The 17,722-nt window shown below is 37.3% G+C and overlaps 1 protein-coding gene across 1 annotated transcript; it reads left to right on the plus strand.

Annotated features, from left to right (window-relative positions):
* Positions 1-17,623, plus strand: slc6a1l (solute carrier family 6 member 1, like). Its single transcript, XM_088072631.1, has 15 exons — positions 1-664; positions 3,686-4,094; positions 7,187-7,318; positions 8,070-8,170; positions 8,960-9,069; positions 9,203-9,335; positions 10,372-10,506; positions 11,605-11,708; positions 11,792-11,916; positions 12,736-12,848; positions 13,393-13,524; positions 13,837-13,939; positions 14,756-14,856; positions 16,012-16,179; positions 16,741-17,623. The coding sequence occupies exons 2-15, from the start codon at positions 3,854-3,856 to the stop codon at positions 16,834-16,836; spliced, it is 1,794 nt and encodes a 597-aa protein (XP_087928757.1). The 5' UTR covers positions 1-664; positions 3,686-3,853; the 3' UTR covers positions 16,837-17,623.
* Positions 17,624-17,722: the final 99 nt, after the last annotated feature.

Consider the following 17,722-nt stretch of genomic DNA (forward strand, 5'->3'; position numbering starts at 1 on the left):
GCAAATATATTGATTATATTTAAAGTTAAAAAAATAGGATTATTTTGCACTTCCTATCATTTGAGTGAGGACACTGAGGGTGCTGATTGCATAGTCTGATACTGGCATGACGGCATTTGTGGTCATACATTTCCAGGGTCTCTGCCAGCAGCCATCGCTCGTTTCATTTTCCAAAACTCCACGAGCTCTTTCACTGATCAGGCCCTTCTCTGTTGGGAAATACCATGGCAACGGCGCTGGCAAGAGTTGACCTCGACAATCGCAACAAACACATATGCAAAAAGGACAAACACACACTGCTGCTGTTGAAGCTAGAGTTCCCCACCAGAGCTGGACGATTGACATATCCCCCATGGCCCCGGGGCCTCACCAGTCAGAACTGAGCAGTAATCAAAGCAAACGCACAGGTCGAACTTTATTATCAAGCACTCGATAGCAGCTGCAGGAAGAGCCACAGGCCCGCCAATATACAGTATACAGGAAAGAGTTGCAAAATCAAGAACGGCTTTTCAGGCTGCAGATACATCGCGGCTTCCCTTGGGCCTGGAAGCTTTTGCAGTTGACTTAAAGATGATATTTTTTCCTTTGGATGTGAAGTTTCTGGACTTTTGTGGTGCTGCTGCAGAGAACTGAAGCTGATGACCTGACGAAGGACTTCTAATAGGTAGGTTTATTCATTCCCCGTCCCCCATCCTCTGCTTAAATACTGTCTGTCATTGAGTAAGCAGAGTTAACAGTGTTGGTTTTGGCTCAGTTGAGTGCTGCAGACCATGAAAATAAATATATTAACCCCTTGAAATCTGGATTGACATCAGTTTTTTGGGCAGCATTCAGACACCTTTTGCAAGCATTTAAACCTGAGAAAATTGGTATGATTTTTCTTGAAAACATGGATAAACGGCAAAGTGAATCTTGGCAAGAAATTACCCCAAAAAATTACAAGTAAAATTAAACAATAAGAATTTAAGTTACAAGAAGAATGTGCCAAAAAAGAGAGTGAAAAAAAATCAAGGAAAAATGTAAAAAGAAATATGTTACAGAATTTTTTTAGATATTACTTTAGAACATTTCAGGTCATTTCCTTGTTTGCTTTTATTCATTTATTTGAACTTTTTTTTGCTATTTTTTTCAAAAATATTCCTCTAACTTTTACTAATGTCCTGCTTTTTTTGGAGGGTTATGCCTTACAAAGTTGCGCATCATTGCCTTCTTATGTTCCTGAAAGAAATCAGGCCAATTTGCTCAGGTTTCAAAGAGTTAATCAATATGAATTCATAAACCAGAGAGACAAAACTTCTCTGCCACTGAAAGGCAAAATAAAAAATGGCATTTTATAAGTCTCCACAATCAAAAGACAGCAGGGTTTACTTTGAATCGAAATAGATGACACCCTCAAAGGGAATCTGGGATGTGTTTCATATTATTGGTGTGCTTTTGAAGCAGACTCACCTCGACAATTATATGAAAGCACAGTTTTGATCATTTCACAGAGTTACGCCCGATTGAAGTTGATTACTTTTAACACAGTGTGGAACATAACTCGCTCCACAGCAGGAGAGAATATTTTTGAGCAGCGCTGATTAGAGTAAACCTCACAATCACTGTTTTAAATGTATCATACTTTCGAATACATTGCATTTTTTTTGTATTTTGAATTAACTCTGTCCATTGCATATCTACAGAACGATTTGCCTGGTTTTAATCAACATCATCAAAGGTTATAAGGCATAAATGATGCATCTGTTAAATGATGCAAAGGCTTTTCATGATGAGAAAAAAAGAATTGAACATGAATATACATTTGACTACTTTGAAATAATCAGTGAGCACAATGAATGGGGCAGAAAAGAGCACACAAAATTGAGCACAGCAGGCTTTTTGAGTCAGTCTAATATGGTTTATGATTAAGTATGCAGAAGAGTATCACAATGAAAAAGCTCAGCGGGATGCTGCTGTTCTACAGCTCGCCTGTGTTTGAAAATGAGCAACGAAATTTCCTTGATATTTGTTCTTTTAGGAAATGTATCAGCATGTGGTTTTCGAGCAATGGCACAGAAGTGATTTGGACGATTTCTGGCTCAATCAATATTTGTAATCAGCATCAACTTCCTCCAATTGAACTTCATGACTGTGTGATGTCATCCAGACATGAGAAGAGGGATTATGGTAAATGAATAATATAATAACTGTTACTAAAAACTTGACTCAGCAGTTAAATTTACACTACAGCGTGATTAACCCTCACATGTGTAAGCAGTACAGACTTTAAATCCTCTTTTGAGGAAAGCACATGATGGAACCTTAGAGGTACTTCAATCCAGCTGCCAGAAAAAAAAATCGGCATTGTTTCTGCAATCCATGGTTATGTTACATTTGCATGCTGTTATGTAGAAGACACATTTAGCAATGCTATGTTGACATGTGGTTAACGGCCTGCACAGTCCCAGCTGAAAATTCTGGGATGTCTCGATGTAAAAACAATCATTTTTCAGGCTATAATTCCGACTAAAAAAGCACTGATTCTCACTAAAAAAACAACTGTTTTTCAAGCCACAATCCTCGTTGGAAAAGCATTTTTCCCACAAAAAAAACCCCCCAAAAAACTGCTAGGCCACAATCCCAACTGAAATAGCAGATATTTCAGTAAAAGCAACCAGTCTTTCAGGCCAAAATTCCCACTAGAAAAGTAGCAACGTCCTAGTAAATACACCTGCTTTTGATAATGTGATAATCCCGGTTGGAAAAGCACTCTTTCTTACCAGAAAGCATCTGTTTTTTAGACCACAGTACTTGCAGGACAAGCAGTAATTTCTCTGTGAAAAAAAGGGTTTTGCAGACTTTAACTCTGCCTGGAAAAACACTATTTCTCACAAAAAAAATACTGCTTTTCCTGCTGGAAAAGCACCAATGTCCTGGTAACAGCCAACAGCTTTTCGTGGCAGCACCCCCGCCAACAGGTTGCTACAAAACACCCACGATTGGAACGTAAAAAGCTGCTGGAAACAGCAATGACTTGCTAAAACGGAATTACTTTTGTTATTTATTGGTCTTGAACAGCAGTCTACAGTATTGTGCTGCTCAGCAGGTGCCTCACCAAGGTGACACAGCATCCACTTTTCCTTCCACCTCCCAATTTCAGCTCATATGTTATGTCACTTCAGAGAAAATTGAAAGGATACGTTTGAAACATGTAAATGTAACATATATTAATGCTTCAAAGAAACATATATTTTTTTCCTCTGGCAAAAGGGGTGGGTATTTTTTATCCACTATGTTCGTTTCATTTGGTTTTGTGGTTACTCACCAGGAAGTGTTCTGTGGTGGACTGAAGAGAATGGTAAAGTAGGGGGCATGTCAGTAATGATTAAGATGCACAGTCAAGTGCATCAGTCAAGTATGACCTGTATGATTGTGCCACCAGTCTGCTCATATCAGGCCAGTAGTGCTTGTTCTGTGCTATTATGTGGCTTGTGTTGGCATAGACCACCTTAAATCAAATAACCTTTATTGCATGTAATTAGACACACTTGCCCAAGTTAATAAAAGGGCTGTAAAAGACCATAAAAATGCCTCAACATCAGTAAATTATATCTAAGTAGTATTCCCCTCCACGAAAATACTGTTGCTCTTATATAAGTGGAATAAATCCTTGGTAAAAACAGTTGTATTCTTCTTCTGTTCTCAGCTTTTCTGCACATTCAGAGTCTGCACATCAACCTAAATCTGTCCAGCCACGAACTAAACTCAGAGTGTGAAGCTCAGCTGGACAGGAACAGAGACTCTAACTCGTCACCATTACAGGCCGTGAGGACGGAGTGACTTACTGACCCCACTGGTCTGTAGTGGTCCCACCATGGGGAAGACTGGACAGAGCACAGTGGACTTAAACTCCCCAACAGAGGTCAAACAAGCGGTTCCCTTCGAGGAGCTGGACCCTGTGGCGCCCCCTGCAGATGAAAAGAAGAAAAAAGAAGAGCCGCCTGACAGGGGGAGCTGGAAGGGAAAGTTTGATTTCCTGCTGTCATGTGTGGGTTACGCCATTGGCCTTGGAAATGTGTGGAGGTTTCCTTACCTGTGTGGCAAGAATGGTGGAGGTAAGAGATTTAATGAAAGTGACTGAACCAAAAGATCTTCAGTCAGTTTCAAGTTGATTCTGATGACATTATACTTACTATGTTAGAAAAAAAACAGTATTTTGTTGTTTATTGTGTTGAGATTTGCTAGATATTTTACCCTAAAGCCACAACAGTTTTACTGTAAATACACAAAAAAATGTAGTATTTATTTAAATGATGTTTTGACACATTACTTTGCCATGCAATGACCCTCTACTGAGGCAGGTGATGGTTTCTCTAGTCCTAACCTAGCTCTTTACCTGCACCCACACACTTAACACAACCCCTCATAGCAGGTTTTATTTACTTTTATTCTACGATATCACCAGCAAACAACATGCCTGCCAAATACAGTCAGCTAACACTGTATTAAAATAGCCAGGAATGCTGCTAATGCCACCAACAGCCAAATAATCAGCCTCAGCCACCTCAAACACTGACCCTAGATTAACATTTTCAAGTTGAACATGATAATTCTCCGACATACTCGGCACACAGGAGAAGTTTCGGATATGCATCTTCAATGCAAGATGCCACTAAATCATTGACCTTCAAATTATTTTATTGATTAGCTAACCTGACCCGAGACCTCTCTTCTAATTTTTACCTATTTGGAGATGGCAATATGTTGAATTATGTTTGAGAGTTGTTTGTTCCATACAAACAGAGCAACTATACAGTGAGATAGATCATGTACCATTAAGGCAGAGTCCAGTGCAATTTTTGCAATTCAGTGATTTTAGTCCCCTAACCGTACCCTAGACCATGCCTTATTAACCTTTTGAAACCTGAACAAATTTCCTTGATTTCTTTCAAAACATGTGAAGAAGGCAATGACCAATGAAAAAAGATATAACCAAGACATTTAGAGAGAAAAAAATAATATAAGAAAATTACCTGAAAATATTTTTTTTAAGAAAGAAAGTGAAAAAAACCATTTGCGTTTAACTGATCCTGCATCTTTCTGATAGTTGGTGCTGTAGCGAGGGTTGATGCCTTTATGGGTGGTCAGCACTGCCCTCCCTGAAGCCTGTGTCCCCTACAGCCTACCTGATGCCCTAATGATAACCACCGCCATGGTCAAAACTAACTGTGAAATTGTGCTCGGTGCCACGATGCATATCTCCAACTGCTGCCACGCTGTATTAAACTCTGCAGCCGTGATACATACATGAATTTTCTGAAAATATTCCCTCACTAGCCCCTTGTCTATATCTACTTTGAAGTACTTGGATTCTTCCCACGGTCGACTTTGTGGAACAGGACCAAATGCATTTTCTAAAAACCATATGTGTATCCTTTTTACTTCCTGTCACAAACCCAAAACCTTACTCATAACTTAGATCTCCCAGCTCCTTTTCCTCCTTCCAGTGCACCTATCAAATCTAAATTAACAGTTACCGATATGCCCCTCTCTTTAGCCATAGGCCGATTCATTGACTTGTTAAGAAATGCTGATCAGCGATTATTCAATTAATCATAAAACTAATGATTAACCATGTTTCATAGGTTATTTGACAGAAGTTGCCCTTTAAGAATACACTATGTAAGAACGAGGTCCTCAGCTACCCATTAACCTTTACAGAAACTTTTTTAATCAGCTGTAAAACTTTTATTGAACTTTTCTGTGTGTTCTCTGGAAGATGTCTGCCATCTGCATGCATATTTTAAATTACACTGTCTTCTGGCGTTTCTCATAAAATGCTAATAATTTAATAATAAAGGAGATCTTCAAGCAGGAGCTGTGCTTTAACAAATTGGAGAGAGGCGTGTGTCACTCTTACCACAATATTACAGCGATATTTAATTTCTCTGTCGATCCAAATTGAAGAAAAGGACACTTAATTTGTTCAAATTGAATATTTAGGTTTCACACACAGTCTCGTTTTTATTAAACTGTAATGAGATCTCAGTTACATCAGTGTGATGATGCATTATGGATATTACTTTGACATCTTTGTGATATTCCTGATTGCTGAAAACCAATCATTTTACACATAAAGTTATTCTAATTACTATGTTCCACATGTTGGACCAAGTCATTGTTTGCAAATTAAGCGTAAATCTCAAGTCTTTGAGCTGAAGTTCCACGTCAAATCCCAAGTCCTAAACTTTGAGTTTCAAGTCTTTGAGTAAGAAGCCATAATTTGGTCTTCATCGACTGTAATGCCTTTTTCTTTTTTTTCTCCCTTTTTTTTTTTTTTTACAACAGAGTAATGTGCTACTACTACAAATAATAATGATAATAATAATAATAACAATAACAATTACTGTTAAACATTTTATTTATAAGCTACATAAATATGTTCATACAACAGATAACCTTTAGAATAATTATTATTATTAAACATTATATTCATAAGAAAAACAAATATGTGAACAAAAATACATAAAAAAATACTATTCTTCATCTTCTTCTTCTTTTGATTGTAATTATATATTTTTTATGATATTATTTTTTATACTACTTCATAAAAATGGCATTGCATTTGTAGAAGAAGGCATTAAAAATTTAAATTTACAAAAATCATGAATCCTTTTTCAATTTAGTATTGAATTGCTGAAACAAATGTTTTAAAACAAATGCGACTTAATTTAATCATTAAAAATTAGTGCTGACAGTACACATTCATAGCATATAACACCATTAACCACAACAGAATGTATTTTGTATGTTTATGACCTGTTTTCTTGCATTTGCCTCAGCGCATATTGGAAAAATGTTTATAACTTTCTATTCCCAAATTTGTGTTTTTTGAGACTTTTCTTAATGTGTGTGTGTGTGCTGTTTGTTATTGCATGCTTTATGCCTGAAGGAAATATAACAAATAACATTAGTTTATTCAGGGACTGAAGGAAATAAATTAATTCATGGCAAATTTTCAGTATTTTTTTTAAGTCAAAATGCTTAAGTGAAATTTCAAGTCACTGCTGTTAAAAACAAGTAATAAGTCTTTTTACATTTTTGCTGATTCGAGGCTAAAGTCTTTAAATTTGTGACTCAAGTCCACACCTCTGCTGACCATGAACTCACCAAACCTGGTGTGTTTATCTCCCCTCTGATCTATCAGGGGCATTTCTGATCCCGTACTTTATGACCCTGGTGTTTGCTGGGATTCCTCTCTTCTTCCTGGAGACGTCTCTGGGACAGTTCACCTCAGTGGGAGGGCTGGGGGTGTGGAAGCTCATCCCTATGATGAAAGGTATGATTTGGATATTAATGAGAGTGTTGCATAATTTAGATTTACACATATAACTTTCTCACATGATCCTCCTGAGTATAGATAAGCATTCTGAGCATCCCAACCGGGCCAATATGTCACCAGGAATATGCACTTACCACCAAGATTTGAGCTCTAATTCTGTTTTGGTGATTAAGCCTCTTTAAAGATTCTGTAATTAGCCTCTTTTTAAAAACACTTTTATACTCCACTTGACTTTTTTGCTCAATATTTACACTTGACATCAGCCTTTGTCTGCGTGCCATTGCACTTGCTGTAAAAATGACAAGGGCATGAAGCTGGCAGAGAGGTGCAGAAACACAAAAGAACTTTTTTAAACAACTTTTTTTTTTTTCTCATTTAAGAATCTTCTGCAGCCGGTTCTTGGTGGTAGCAATTATTCCTCTGCCTTCAAGCTCAAAGAGCTCGAGTGAAGCACATTTTATCTCCTGCCAGCACAGACAGCTACAGTGATAGCGAGCGTGCTGCTGTGCCAACTGATACTCGAAGCCAAGGGCGAGTAAACATTAGAAATAGCAAAATAACAGTGATGAGGATGATGAAGATTATAACTAACACGCCGAGTCACGCCGTTTTTGTTTTTTTTTTTCTTTCAGGAGAAATCTGCTCTGTTGTACTCAGATATAATCCTGCATGTTACTCATTAGAGTTTAGCTGATTTGTAACACATTGTGATGTAAAATGCTGATGTCTGAGCCTCTTCCTTCTTCAGGTGTCGGTTTGGCTGCAGTGGTTCTGTCCTTCTGGCTCAACATCTACTACATTATCATCATCGCCTGGGCACTCTACTACTTATTCAACTCCTTTGGTTCGGTATGTTTTGTAATCTCGCAACAGGATTTGTATATCTTAAGCAGAGCAGAGTGTTTAGTGTTCAGATTAACTGGCAACAATAATTTGAGATTTTATACATCTTTCACTTTTTCTGACAACGGATTAATTGATTATTTGGCTACATAATCAACAATCAGTTCTGAAAATAATTATTAAGGGCATTTAAGATAAGATAAGTATAAGCAAATAATGCAACATATATATATATATATATATATAAACGCCTAGCAATTTATCTGTTTCATAACTAAATGAATATCCCTTCCTACTAATTACAGTGTGCCAACAAAAATGATTTAGAAAAAAAAAATTATATATATATATATATATATATATAAACAAAATCCCCAAAATGTCAAACTTGAACTTTAAAACTCTGAATTGAATATTAGGCCAAGAGAAGGATATTTACTCAATTATTTTAGATTTTTTTAGGCAATAGCATATAGGAAAGCTTATTATTATCTGAATGACACAAACCTAAACGATTTGAGACGTAGTTCATGTTTATCAACTCGACAGTGCCTGTCTTTCTCTGTCTCTGCCTTTGTCACGCTGCTTTTGAATTTCTCTGCATGAGCGCCAGGCTCAAAGAAGCCTGTTGGAAGAAAGCCTATGCAGGAATCGTGCATGAGGCTCTTTATTTGGTTGGATTATCAAATCAAGGGAACAGTATGAAGTCAAGGGGACACACAATAGAAGTTTTTGTTTGTCTGTGAAGAAAAGAGGAATTACTTTGTCATATTCATGCATTTGTGTTGTTTTCAGGAGCTGCCATGGCAAAGCTGTGATAACCCCTGGAACACAGAGAAATGTTTCTGCAACTATAGTCTGACAGACACCACCAACCTGACCAGTGCTGTCACCGAGTTCTGGGAGTAAGATTTGTTCCTGACATACAGTGTGTGTGTGTGTGTGTGTGTGTGTGTACAAGAACATGTTGAAGCTAATTCTGGAAGTCACTTGTACCCATCTGTGTCTGAATCCAGCAGTGTATGTGTGTTCCTGTAGGCGTAACATGCACCAAATGACCGGTGGTCTGGAGGAGCCGGGGGAGATTCGCTGGCCCCTGGTGGGCACTCTGGCACTGGCCTGGGTCCTCGTCTATTTCTCAATCTGGAAAGGAGTGGAGTGGACAGGGAAGGTCAGACTTAATGCTTCAGTTTCTCTATGTTCTTTCCCTGTCCTCTTTAATTCTTTAACACTTTGAAACCTAAGCAAACTGGTTTGATTACTTTCAAAAAGAAATGTGGGAGGTAACAAGCAACTGAACAAGACATGGCCCAAAAATTAACAAAAATAAGAAAATTACCTGAGAATAAGCACACAAAAAAGCCCCAAAACAACCAGAAAATGACTATGAAAAAAAGAGATATTTCAAATATAAAATCTTTATAATTATAAATATAGTTTTCTGGACATTTTCATTTTTAAAAAAAAAAATTGTTATTTTCTAATAATCTTCCCTTCTCTTTTAAAGATGAATTTTAGCTTAGATTTCTTGTGAGTTTTGTGGGACATTTCTTGCCATTGCCTTTTTCCTATGCTCTCAAAAGCTCTCTCTTTCTCTCTCTCTCTCTCTCTCTCTACATATATATATATATATCTATATATCTATATATATATATATATATATATTTATAAATATGTGTGTGTGTGTGTGTCTGTGCCTGTATGTATATATATATATATATATATATATATATATTACTCTGCCTCCTGCCTGGGATTTTCAAATTACAGCAGGTCCAAGCGATATATGTAAGCCGAAACACATTTACACATTCACTGCCAGTGGATAATTGGATTTTAATGTGTGGCATCTGAGAGCTGTGAGAAAAATTAATTCCCCCAAGGCCCCGGCCTTGACGGACATTACCAATTAAGCATAATGATTATGCTACAGGCTCCGGCATCGTCTTTTGGCAAAGAGTAGCCATTGAAATTTTTTAATAGATGAGAATTTTTTTTACACTACTTTGAAAACAAGGGATTTTGCATCTCTTGTTGACTTTTAATTATTTAAAAGAAATTGCTTTGAGGTGTTTACAATTGGGATTAACTCTAAAACAAAATCCAAACCTCATATGGGTTTTTAGCTTCAGAAGAATAGAAATCAGTGTCAATATGAATAACTTAAAAGACGTCTTTCTCTCTCTCTCTCTCTCTTTTTCTCTTAGGTGGTGTATTTCTCTGCCACCTATCCGTACGTCATGCTTTTCATCCTGTTCTTTCGTGGGGTCACTCTGCCTGGAGCCATAGACGGCATCCGCTTCTACATCACTCCAGACTTCAATAAACTCATCCGGTCTGAGGTAGACAGTTTACACACAATCATGTTCATACACAAACACTAATGAATATGAGCATTACATTTTGTGATTGCTGCACCAAACACATTGTTCTACTGAACGTATACCTGTTGTCCTCACTCTTGGACACTTTTATGTGCCATCGAGTGACAGCAAAAGCACAACACACTCATCCATATACAAACAAGATAACATCTCTGTGAAGTCAGTCTACAGCTGATTCCAACACAAAAGTGGACAAGGTGCAAAACCTTATCAATTTTTAGGGTTAATAATTGTACATTTATGCTATATAACATTTGTAGTTTGATATGTCATTCAGATTTGACCAGTTTTAGCAACAGGAAACAATCTAAAATGCTGTTAATTAGGAAATACTCATCTGACAACTTTATAATTGTCTAATATTAGGACACTGGGATTTTATTGATGTCTAATTTTGGACATTGGGATTTTATTATTGTCTCATTTGAGGACAGTGAGACTTAATATCATCTCATTTAAAGAGATAGGGACTTTACTATCGTCTCGTTTGAGGACAATAGGACTTCATTATTAACTCATTTGAGGACATTGGAACTTTTTCATTGTATTATTGCAGTATTTCACTCAGGCAAATTAGGTTTGGCAGACTGTTCCTACAAACAAAGAGGACATTTTAAGCTTGGAGTATGGCGCAAGGGATATTCATTTAGTTATGAAACAGATAAACTGCTAGGCATTTACATATGTTGCATGATTTGCAATGTTGTTGTCACAAAACAGTGTTCAGGCATTGAAATGAACAGTTTTGAACATAGACTTAACTGTGACCCTTAATCCATGGAGTTACAAAACACTCAACAAACATTGCATTCTTTGCAATTTTGTTTTTGCACATCAATATTCAGGCATTGAAATAAACAGTTTTAAACTTTAAACTATATTTTATACTATTAAAAATAAACCCAATGTCCACAAATGAGGACATTTTTTTTTTTTCATAAAAAAAACCTCCTCATGTTAAACTTAGTGTTTAAGGTCCTAAACAGCTGAGATAAATTAAAAATGCATACCAAACACATGCTTGTGTTTCATGAGGGTATATGTGTTTTGTGACAGGTGTGGCTGGATGCAGCAACTCAAATCTTTTTTTCCTATGGACTGGGCCTTGGCTCGCTCATCGCACTCGGGAGCTACAACACGTACAACAACGATGTATACAAGTAAGAACATTCAGCTCTATACGTCCTGATAGCTGATAGTTGTTATGTTATCCCCACTGTTCATTTTGTTCCTGTCTCTTCAGGGACTCCATCATAGTATGCTGCATTAACTCCTGCACCAGCATGTTTGCAGGCTTCGTCATCTTCTCCATTGTAGGCTTCATGTCCCATATCACCAAGAAACCTGTCCAGGAATTAGCAGCATCAGGTAAAGCACTATTTTGACTTGTTTGGCAATGCAGAACAGCACAGGACTTCTTTTTTTTCATAATTCAAAGTTTTATTGAGTTTTATGGAAATAATATCCATTAAATCAATGTGACAAAACAAACAAACAACAACAAAAAAACTCACAGGTAACCAAACAGGAATCGCTGTAAGAAAGGAAGTGATTTGGTAACAATGTGATGGGCAACAGTTGGTGTGCATGGCAACGATCCTAGATGTACTGTAGCAAACCATCCAATTCCTGTCAAGGTTAGGTTGCTCTCGAAATACAAACCCACTAAAGCTTTACCATTTTACTTTAACTATGTCATTTTTCCAGTTCAATCTTCCAACAACTATTTTCATCATTTGCTACTGTCACATTTTCAGTGTATGAGTTGAAAACTTTTTATCTAACATCTTAAAATCAACCAGGCACAGTTTTTTTAAGCCCGTAATTAATACTCAAAATGCAAATCTACTAACTGCCGCACTGCAGTTTGTCCCGAAGGAGACACAACGTTGGTGATCTAGACAGGTAACGTTCTCATCATTAACCTATATATTCCTGAACATTCCTCCATTAGGAAATACCATGGGAGAGCCATAATGAGCAACACAAGACTTTTTAAAATCTTTTCCCCATTCCTTTCAGTAAAAAAAGCCTACAAATAATGCACCAACAAATAGCATGGTGTTTCAGTTTTTTTCCTTTTTCTATATTGTCAGTGCTTATAGATTTCACTAGGCTTTAATAACTAGTATGCCATTCAGAGAAGCATTTTTAATTTAAACGTTGTGTCTTCTGTGTGACATTTAGGTCCAGGTCTGGCGTTTTTGGCTTATCCTCAGGCCGTCACCCAGCTGCCAATGTCCTCTCTCTGGGCCATCCTCTTCTTCTCCATGCTCATGATGCTGGGCCTGGACAGTCAGGTACAAATAGTACACGCTTACTGAACACGCTGCCGTTCTGTCATGACACTACCAAAACTGCATGATGTGAAATCTAAAGAGCAGTGAGCTGAACAAGCAGAAGCAAGTATTGTAGGCATGAGACACCCAAATTCAGTGATACGTGACTAAATACATTTCTTCAAACACTCTCTTTGATTACAAGTTTGAGGTACTTCCTTTAATCTCCTGACACTTTCTACTTACTCCACTACAGTCCAGAGGAAATATTGTACTTTTTACTTCACTAAATTTATCTGATAATGTTAGTTACTACTTCCCTTACAAATTAAGAGTTTTGCACACAAACCAAAAATAGATAAAATTCATTTTGCAACTATTTTGATAATTGTTTAAAAATTTTTTAACCAAAAATATTTCATGGTTCCAGCCTCTCAAATATGGAGATGTATTGCTTTTCCTTTTAAATATTTTAATCATTTTTGATCTATTAAATTGATTGAAATATTGATTGAAAAACTACAGTTCACGTTGATCCATGTCTTTTAATAATGTCACATATTAGTTTTGCACAGTGGAGGGCTTCATCACAGCTCTTATGGATGAATATCCGCTATTGCTGAGGAAGAGGAAGAAGGTCTTCATCCTCATAGTCTGCTTCATCTCCTTCATCATCGGCTTTTCCAACATCACACAGGTACACCACATATCTGTGTATTGTGTATCTTTGTCCGGGGTTTTAAAAAAATGAAGTTATGCTGCAGAATGTGTGAATATATGAGTAAGTCAGGTGTCGTTAAAACTCAACACACATACTGTACTCACCTGAACATTAACACATTTTTCTGACACTGGGGAGAAGAGCCCCCTCCTGCATTATACATAATGACAAAACGATCTCACAACAACCTGCGGTGTACGTTCATCATGCATTTTTTATTCAATAAAGAGGGGGGTATTAATATTCAGCAAATATCTGTATGTGTCTGTGTGTGCTAAAATCATCCAGGGTGGTCTGTACGTGTTCAAGCTGTTTGATTACTATTCCGCCAGTGGGATGTGTCTTCTCTACCTCGTCTTCTTCGAAACCATCTCCATATCCTGGTTTTATGGTAGGAAATCTATTTTATGAAGTCTAAACCAAACACTGTAGAGCAAAAATACTTGGGTGCCACTTCTGCATAATAACAGGAGGCCAGAGACCAGTTGCAGCAGCCCCATGCATGTTTCTAAGATTTTAGGACATTTATAGGATTATATATAATTTCTAGGATTTTAGGACATTTTCAGAATTTTAAGACATTTCTAGGATTTAAGCATGTTTAGGATTTAAGGATATCTCTAGGATTTGGGGGCATTTGTAGTACTTTAGGACGCAGGATTTCAGAATATTTCTATGATTTTAGGATGTTTCTAGGATTGCATGACATTTGTAGGATTTTTGCACATTAATAGAATAGCTAGGACTTCTGTTGGGTGGGGGTCCTCCAATATAATTTTGATAAACAATCTCTATTTTGATACTGCACTCTGGCCCCTTATATATACTACAAGGAAAAAACAATTCTTGTTGAGAATTCGAAAATGGTTGGAGGGCCACCCAGCACCCTATCAGGGGCCAGATTTGGCTTGCAGGCCGTAAGTTGAATATCATTGCTGCAGAATGAAATCAAATGTACCCAAAGCTGAGACAGAGCTGGACAGAAAGGACTACATTGTGCCAAGTTACCAAATGAAACAAGCATGTCGATTTCCTATACACACTGTCCAACAGGAAATTACATCTATCTGCTCCACTTTCTGTGATAAGCCTCTCAGTCCAATCAGCTTTCCCTCTCTTTCACCCCATGAGGCTTTGTTCTTGTACTTATTATCTCCACATTAACACACACACACTTCTTCTTTGCCCTTCTCTCTTCATGCCACAGGAGCTGAAAGGTTTTATAAGAACATCGAGGACATGATCGGCTACAGGCCATGTGGCTGGTGGAAGCTCTGTTGGATGTTTTTCACTCCGCTGATCTGCCTGGTAGGTGGAGAATGAGCATCGATTTACCCCCCCAAAATAGACATTTTTCGAAGTCAAACTCTAACATGTGCTTCCCCTCTCCCTCATGGAGGTCTATCAAACTGCAGCAGGTGTCAATATGTAGAGAACTGATGACATTGCTGAATTGATTTCCTCTGCCTTGTGGTGATTTGTGCTTCACTGTAAAAGCCCTCGGGGAAATCAAGACAAAGTTATCTTCAGTACTGTGGTGATAAAGGAAGTATAATGTTAAAGGAAGCTGTATCAATGGAAAAATAAGTGTACTGGGTCAAAATGAATAAGTACAGCTTTGACGTATAAGTTACAACTTGGCTAATTTTGATTGAAAATTTAATGTTTTTGCCACCACTTTGGTCTAGACTGAAATCTCCTTCTCTCTCTGCCGTATAATTTGGTACACATTTAGTATGTCCTAATTATCAAGTCAGAATTTCAAATCGCTGTGCAAATACCTGAAAAAAAAACTGTGTTTTGCTTTTAGTGCTAATTAGCAAATGTAAGCTGTAAGCATGCTAACACACCAAACTAAGGTGGTCAGCATTGTTATTGTGACTGTGTTACTGAGCTCACATTAATATTTAGCTCAAAGCACCACTGTGTCAGAGTATAGTTTCAACATGGGTGCGTATATGTGTTCCCAGGATCCCAATATCCTAACTTCCCAAGTCCCTATTTTCCTGAAGTTCTATGTACTAAGGGTCTTAAATTCCCAAGGTCCTACATTCAGAGGGTTGTGTGAATCCACGGTCCTTATTCTCCTAAGTTTCTAGGTTCCAAGGGTCCTAAAATTCCAAGGTCATAATGGTCCCTTGTTCCTTGGGTCTTACGATCCCAAGGCCCCATGTTCCCTGGGTCTTAAGTTTCTAAGGTCCAATGTTTAGAGGGTTGTATGTTTTCAAGGACTTACTGTATGTTCAAATAAAATAACAAATAACTGTTGCTATGAATCTTATACAGGTCCTTGCAAAACAAAATATGGCAATATAAAAGCTGTTGAAAAACAATGTTACATAACCTAAAAATATAAGAAAACATTGACTCTTCTACTGAATGACTCAACTTTAAACGAGATGTCTGAAAACATACAAATGTGGCCAAATGACATGGATTAATTGACATAATTGTATATTGTAGGGGGTGTTTACCTTCAGTGCCATTGAGATGACCCCTCTGACCTTGGGGAAGTACGTGTACCCACTGTGGGGCCAAGTGATTGGTTGGTTCATGGCTTTGTCTTCCATGATACTGATCCCAGGCTATGTCATCTACATGTTCTGCATCACCAAGGGCAGCTTCAAACAGGTACAAACCTCTTATACGTCTCATTGTTTTCTCTATTTTCCAAGTCTCTGCAGTTATAGAGTTATGTTATGTAGGATTCTGCTATGCAAATCCAGTGCATATGGCATAACGGAAACTTAAGTAAACAAAATGAACAGTGCAGGTGATATTTGAGAGATATGGCGCAGGTAGGTTGGCGGCATTTAGACTGCAGGAAGGAGCAGAAAAATGGGTTTGGCTGGAGGCCAACATCATTATCCTGGTCTTAGGTAGGAAGCTACATTTTGAAGGTGAACACAATGTGTTGCAGTTAATTTGTTAGCGCTTGTGTCCTACAAAGCCAGATGTTTGTTCACCTTTTTAAAATTTTATTGCTTAATTCTAAACATTTAGTGTTCCCTACTCTTTGTCAAATTAAAGACATGAGCAGGGCACCTAAAAAGCATATTTTGCTCACTTTTGACTCTATTTATTTATACGTTTTGGTTCACCTAACTTTTCACGTCTGCACTCACCTTCACAAATAATGATTAAGAATTTAATACTAATGTGACACTGATGTAACCGTCTTTACTTGACCAGCGTTGGCAGAAGATGACAACCTCCCGAGAGGATGAAAAGCCGTCGGGGCATGAAGAATTTACACTCACAGGGAGCGTGGGCGATGCTCCTGTCTAGCCAGGATTGTTCAGGTCGAAATAATTCCTCTGTCTGCCAGGACTTACTGTAGTTGATTCTGAAATTTGACAATGAGACAGATGGAGTCTTGTACAGCATTTTATTATGTTCCCTCCATCTCATATTGTGCTGAAAAATCAGGAGAGGATGAAGATGAGGAGGCGCTTTTGATAAATTTAGAGGATAGAGGATTTTCATGTGCAGTAAAAGAGTGAGCCCTGACCACAGATTGATTGCTATACTGTAGATCAACATCGAACCTTTGTATATACACCATTAATGTATGACTGTAAATCTTCATCCTATTTGTAAATTTTCTCTACTACTCAAAAAAATCACTGTATTTCTCTGTAAGCTTAGCATAAATGTCTTGAATGTTGTTGTACAGAGGCATTTAAAAAATCTGGTGAAACTTGATTCTAAGTGTAAAACTGTGATGCATCAAAGATGGTTTGCTTTTGGTAGCTTAAACAACCAACCAACAATAAAGATGTGAGCCCAACAGTTATATTTGTTGTCTTTGCTGATTCAGAAAATCAAAATATATGTGTATCTAATGCCATTAAAGTTGTAACGGCTGTTTAACATAGACAGTTTCTCAATTAACTCTGAGATAAGTTTTAGAAAGTGTTGTATAATCTCTATCTCTATCTCTATAAGTATTTGCCTTCATGGCAGCTTTTTTGATCAAAATGTTGGAAATTTGTAAATATCATTGCGTCACTATGTTATGTTTGGTTTTTTTTTAAGATTTGATTCATTCACAATAAAATACAATAAAACCCTCTGCTCTGTCGGTACAGGAAATATGTCAAATCAAACTTCACCCCATTTTTTACATGTCAGTGATACAATTTAAACTTCACCTGGTAACTCCAGAATAAAG

This window comes from Plectropomus leopardus, chromosome 22, assembly GCF_026936395.1.
Source record: "Plectropomus leopardus strain MGB_pleo_1.0 chromosome 22, ASM2693639v1, whole genome shotgun sequence".
Taxonomy (NCBI): domain Eukaryota; kingdom Metazoa; phylum Chordata; class Actinopteri; order Perciformes; family Serranidae; genus Plectropomus; species Plectropomus leopardus.

Bases quoted from the DNA above. Each gene is read 5' to 3' on its own strand.
- slc6a1l (XM_088072631.1), top strand. From the start codon at position 3,854: ATGGGGAAGACTGGACAGAGCACAGTGGACTTAAACTCCCCAACAGAG. The intron at 9,070-9,202 runs GTAAGATTTGTT...GTGTTCCTGTAG, and splicing joins GCTGTCACCGAGTTCTGGGA to GCGTAACATGCACCAAATGA. The intron at 13,940-14,755 runs GTAGGAAATCTA...TTCATGCCACAG, and splicing joins CTCCATATCCTGGTTTTATG to GAGCTGAAAGGTTTTATAAG.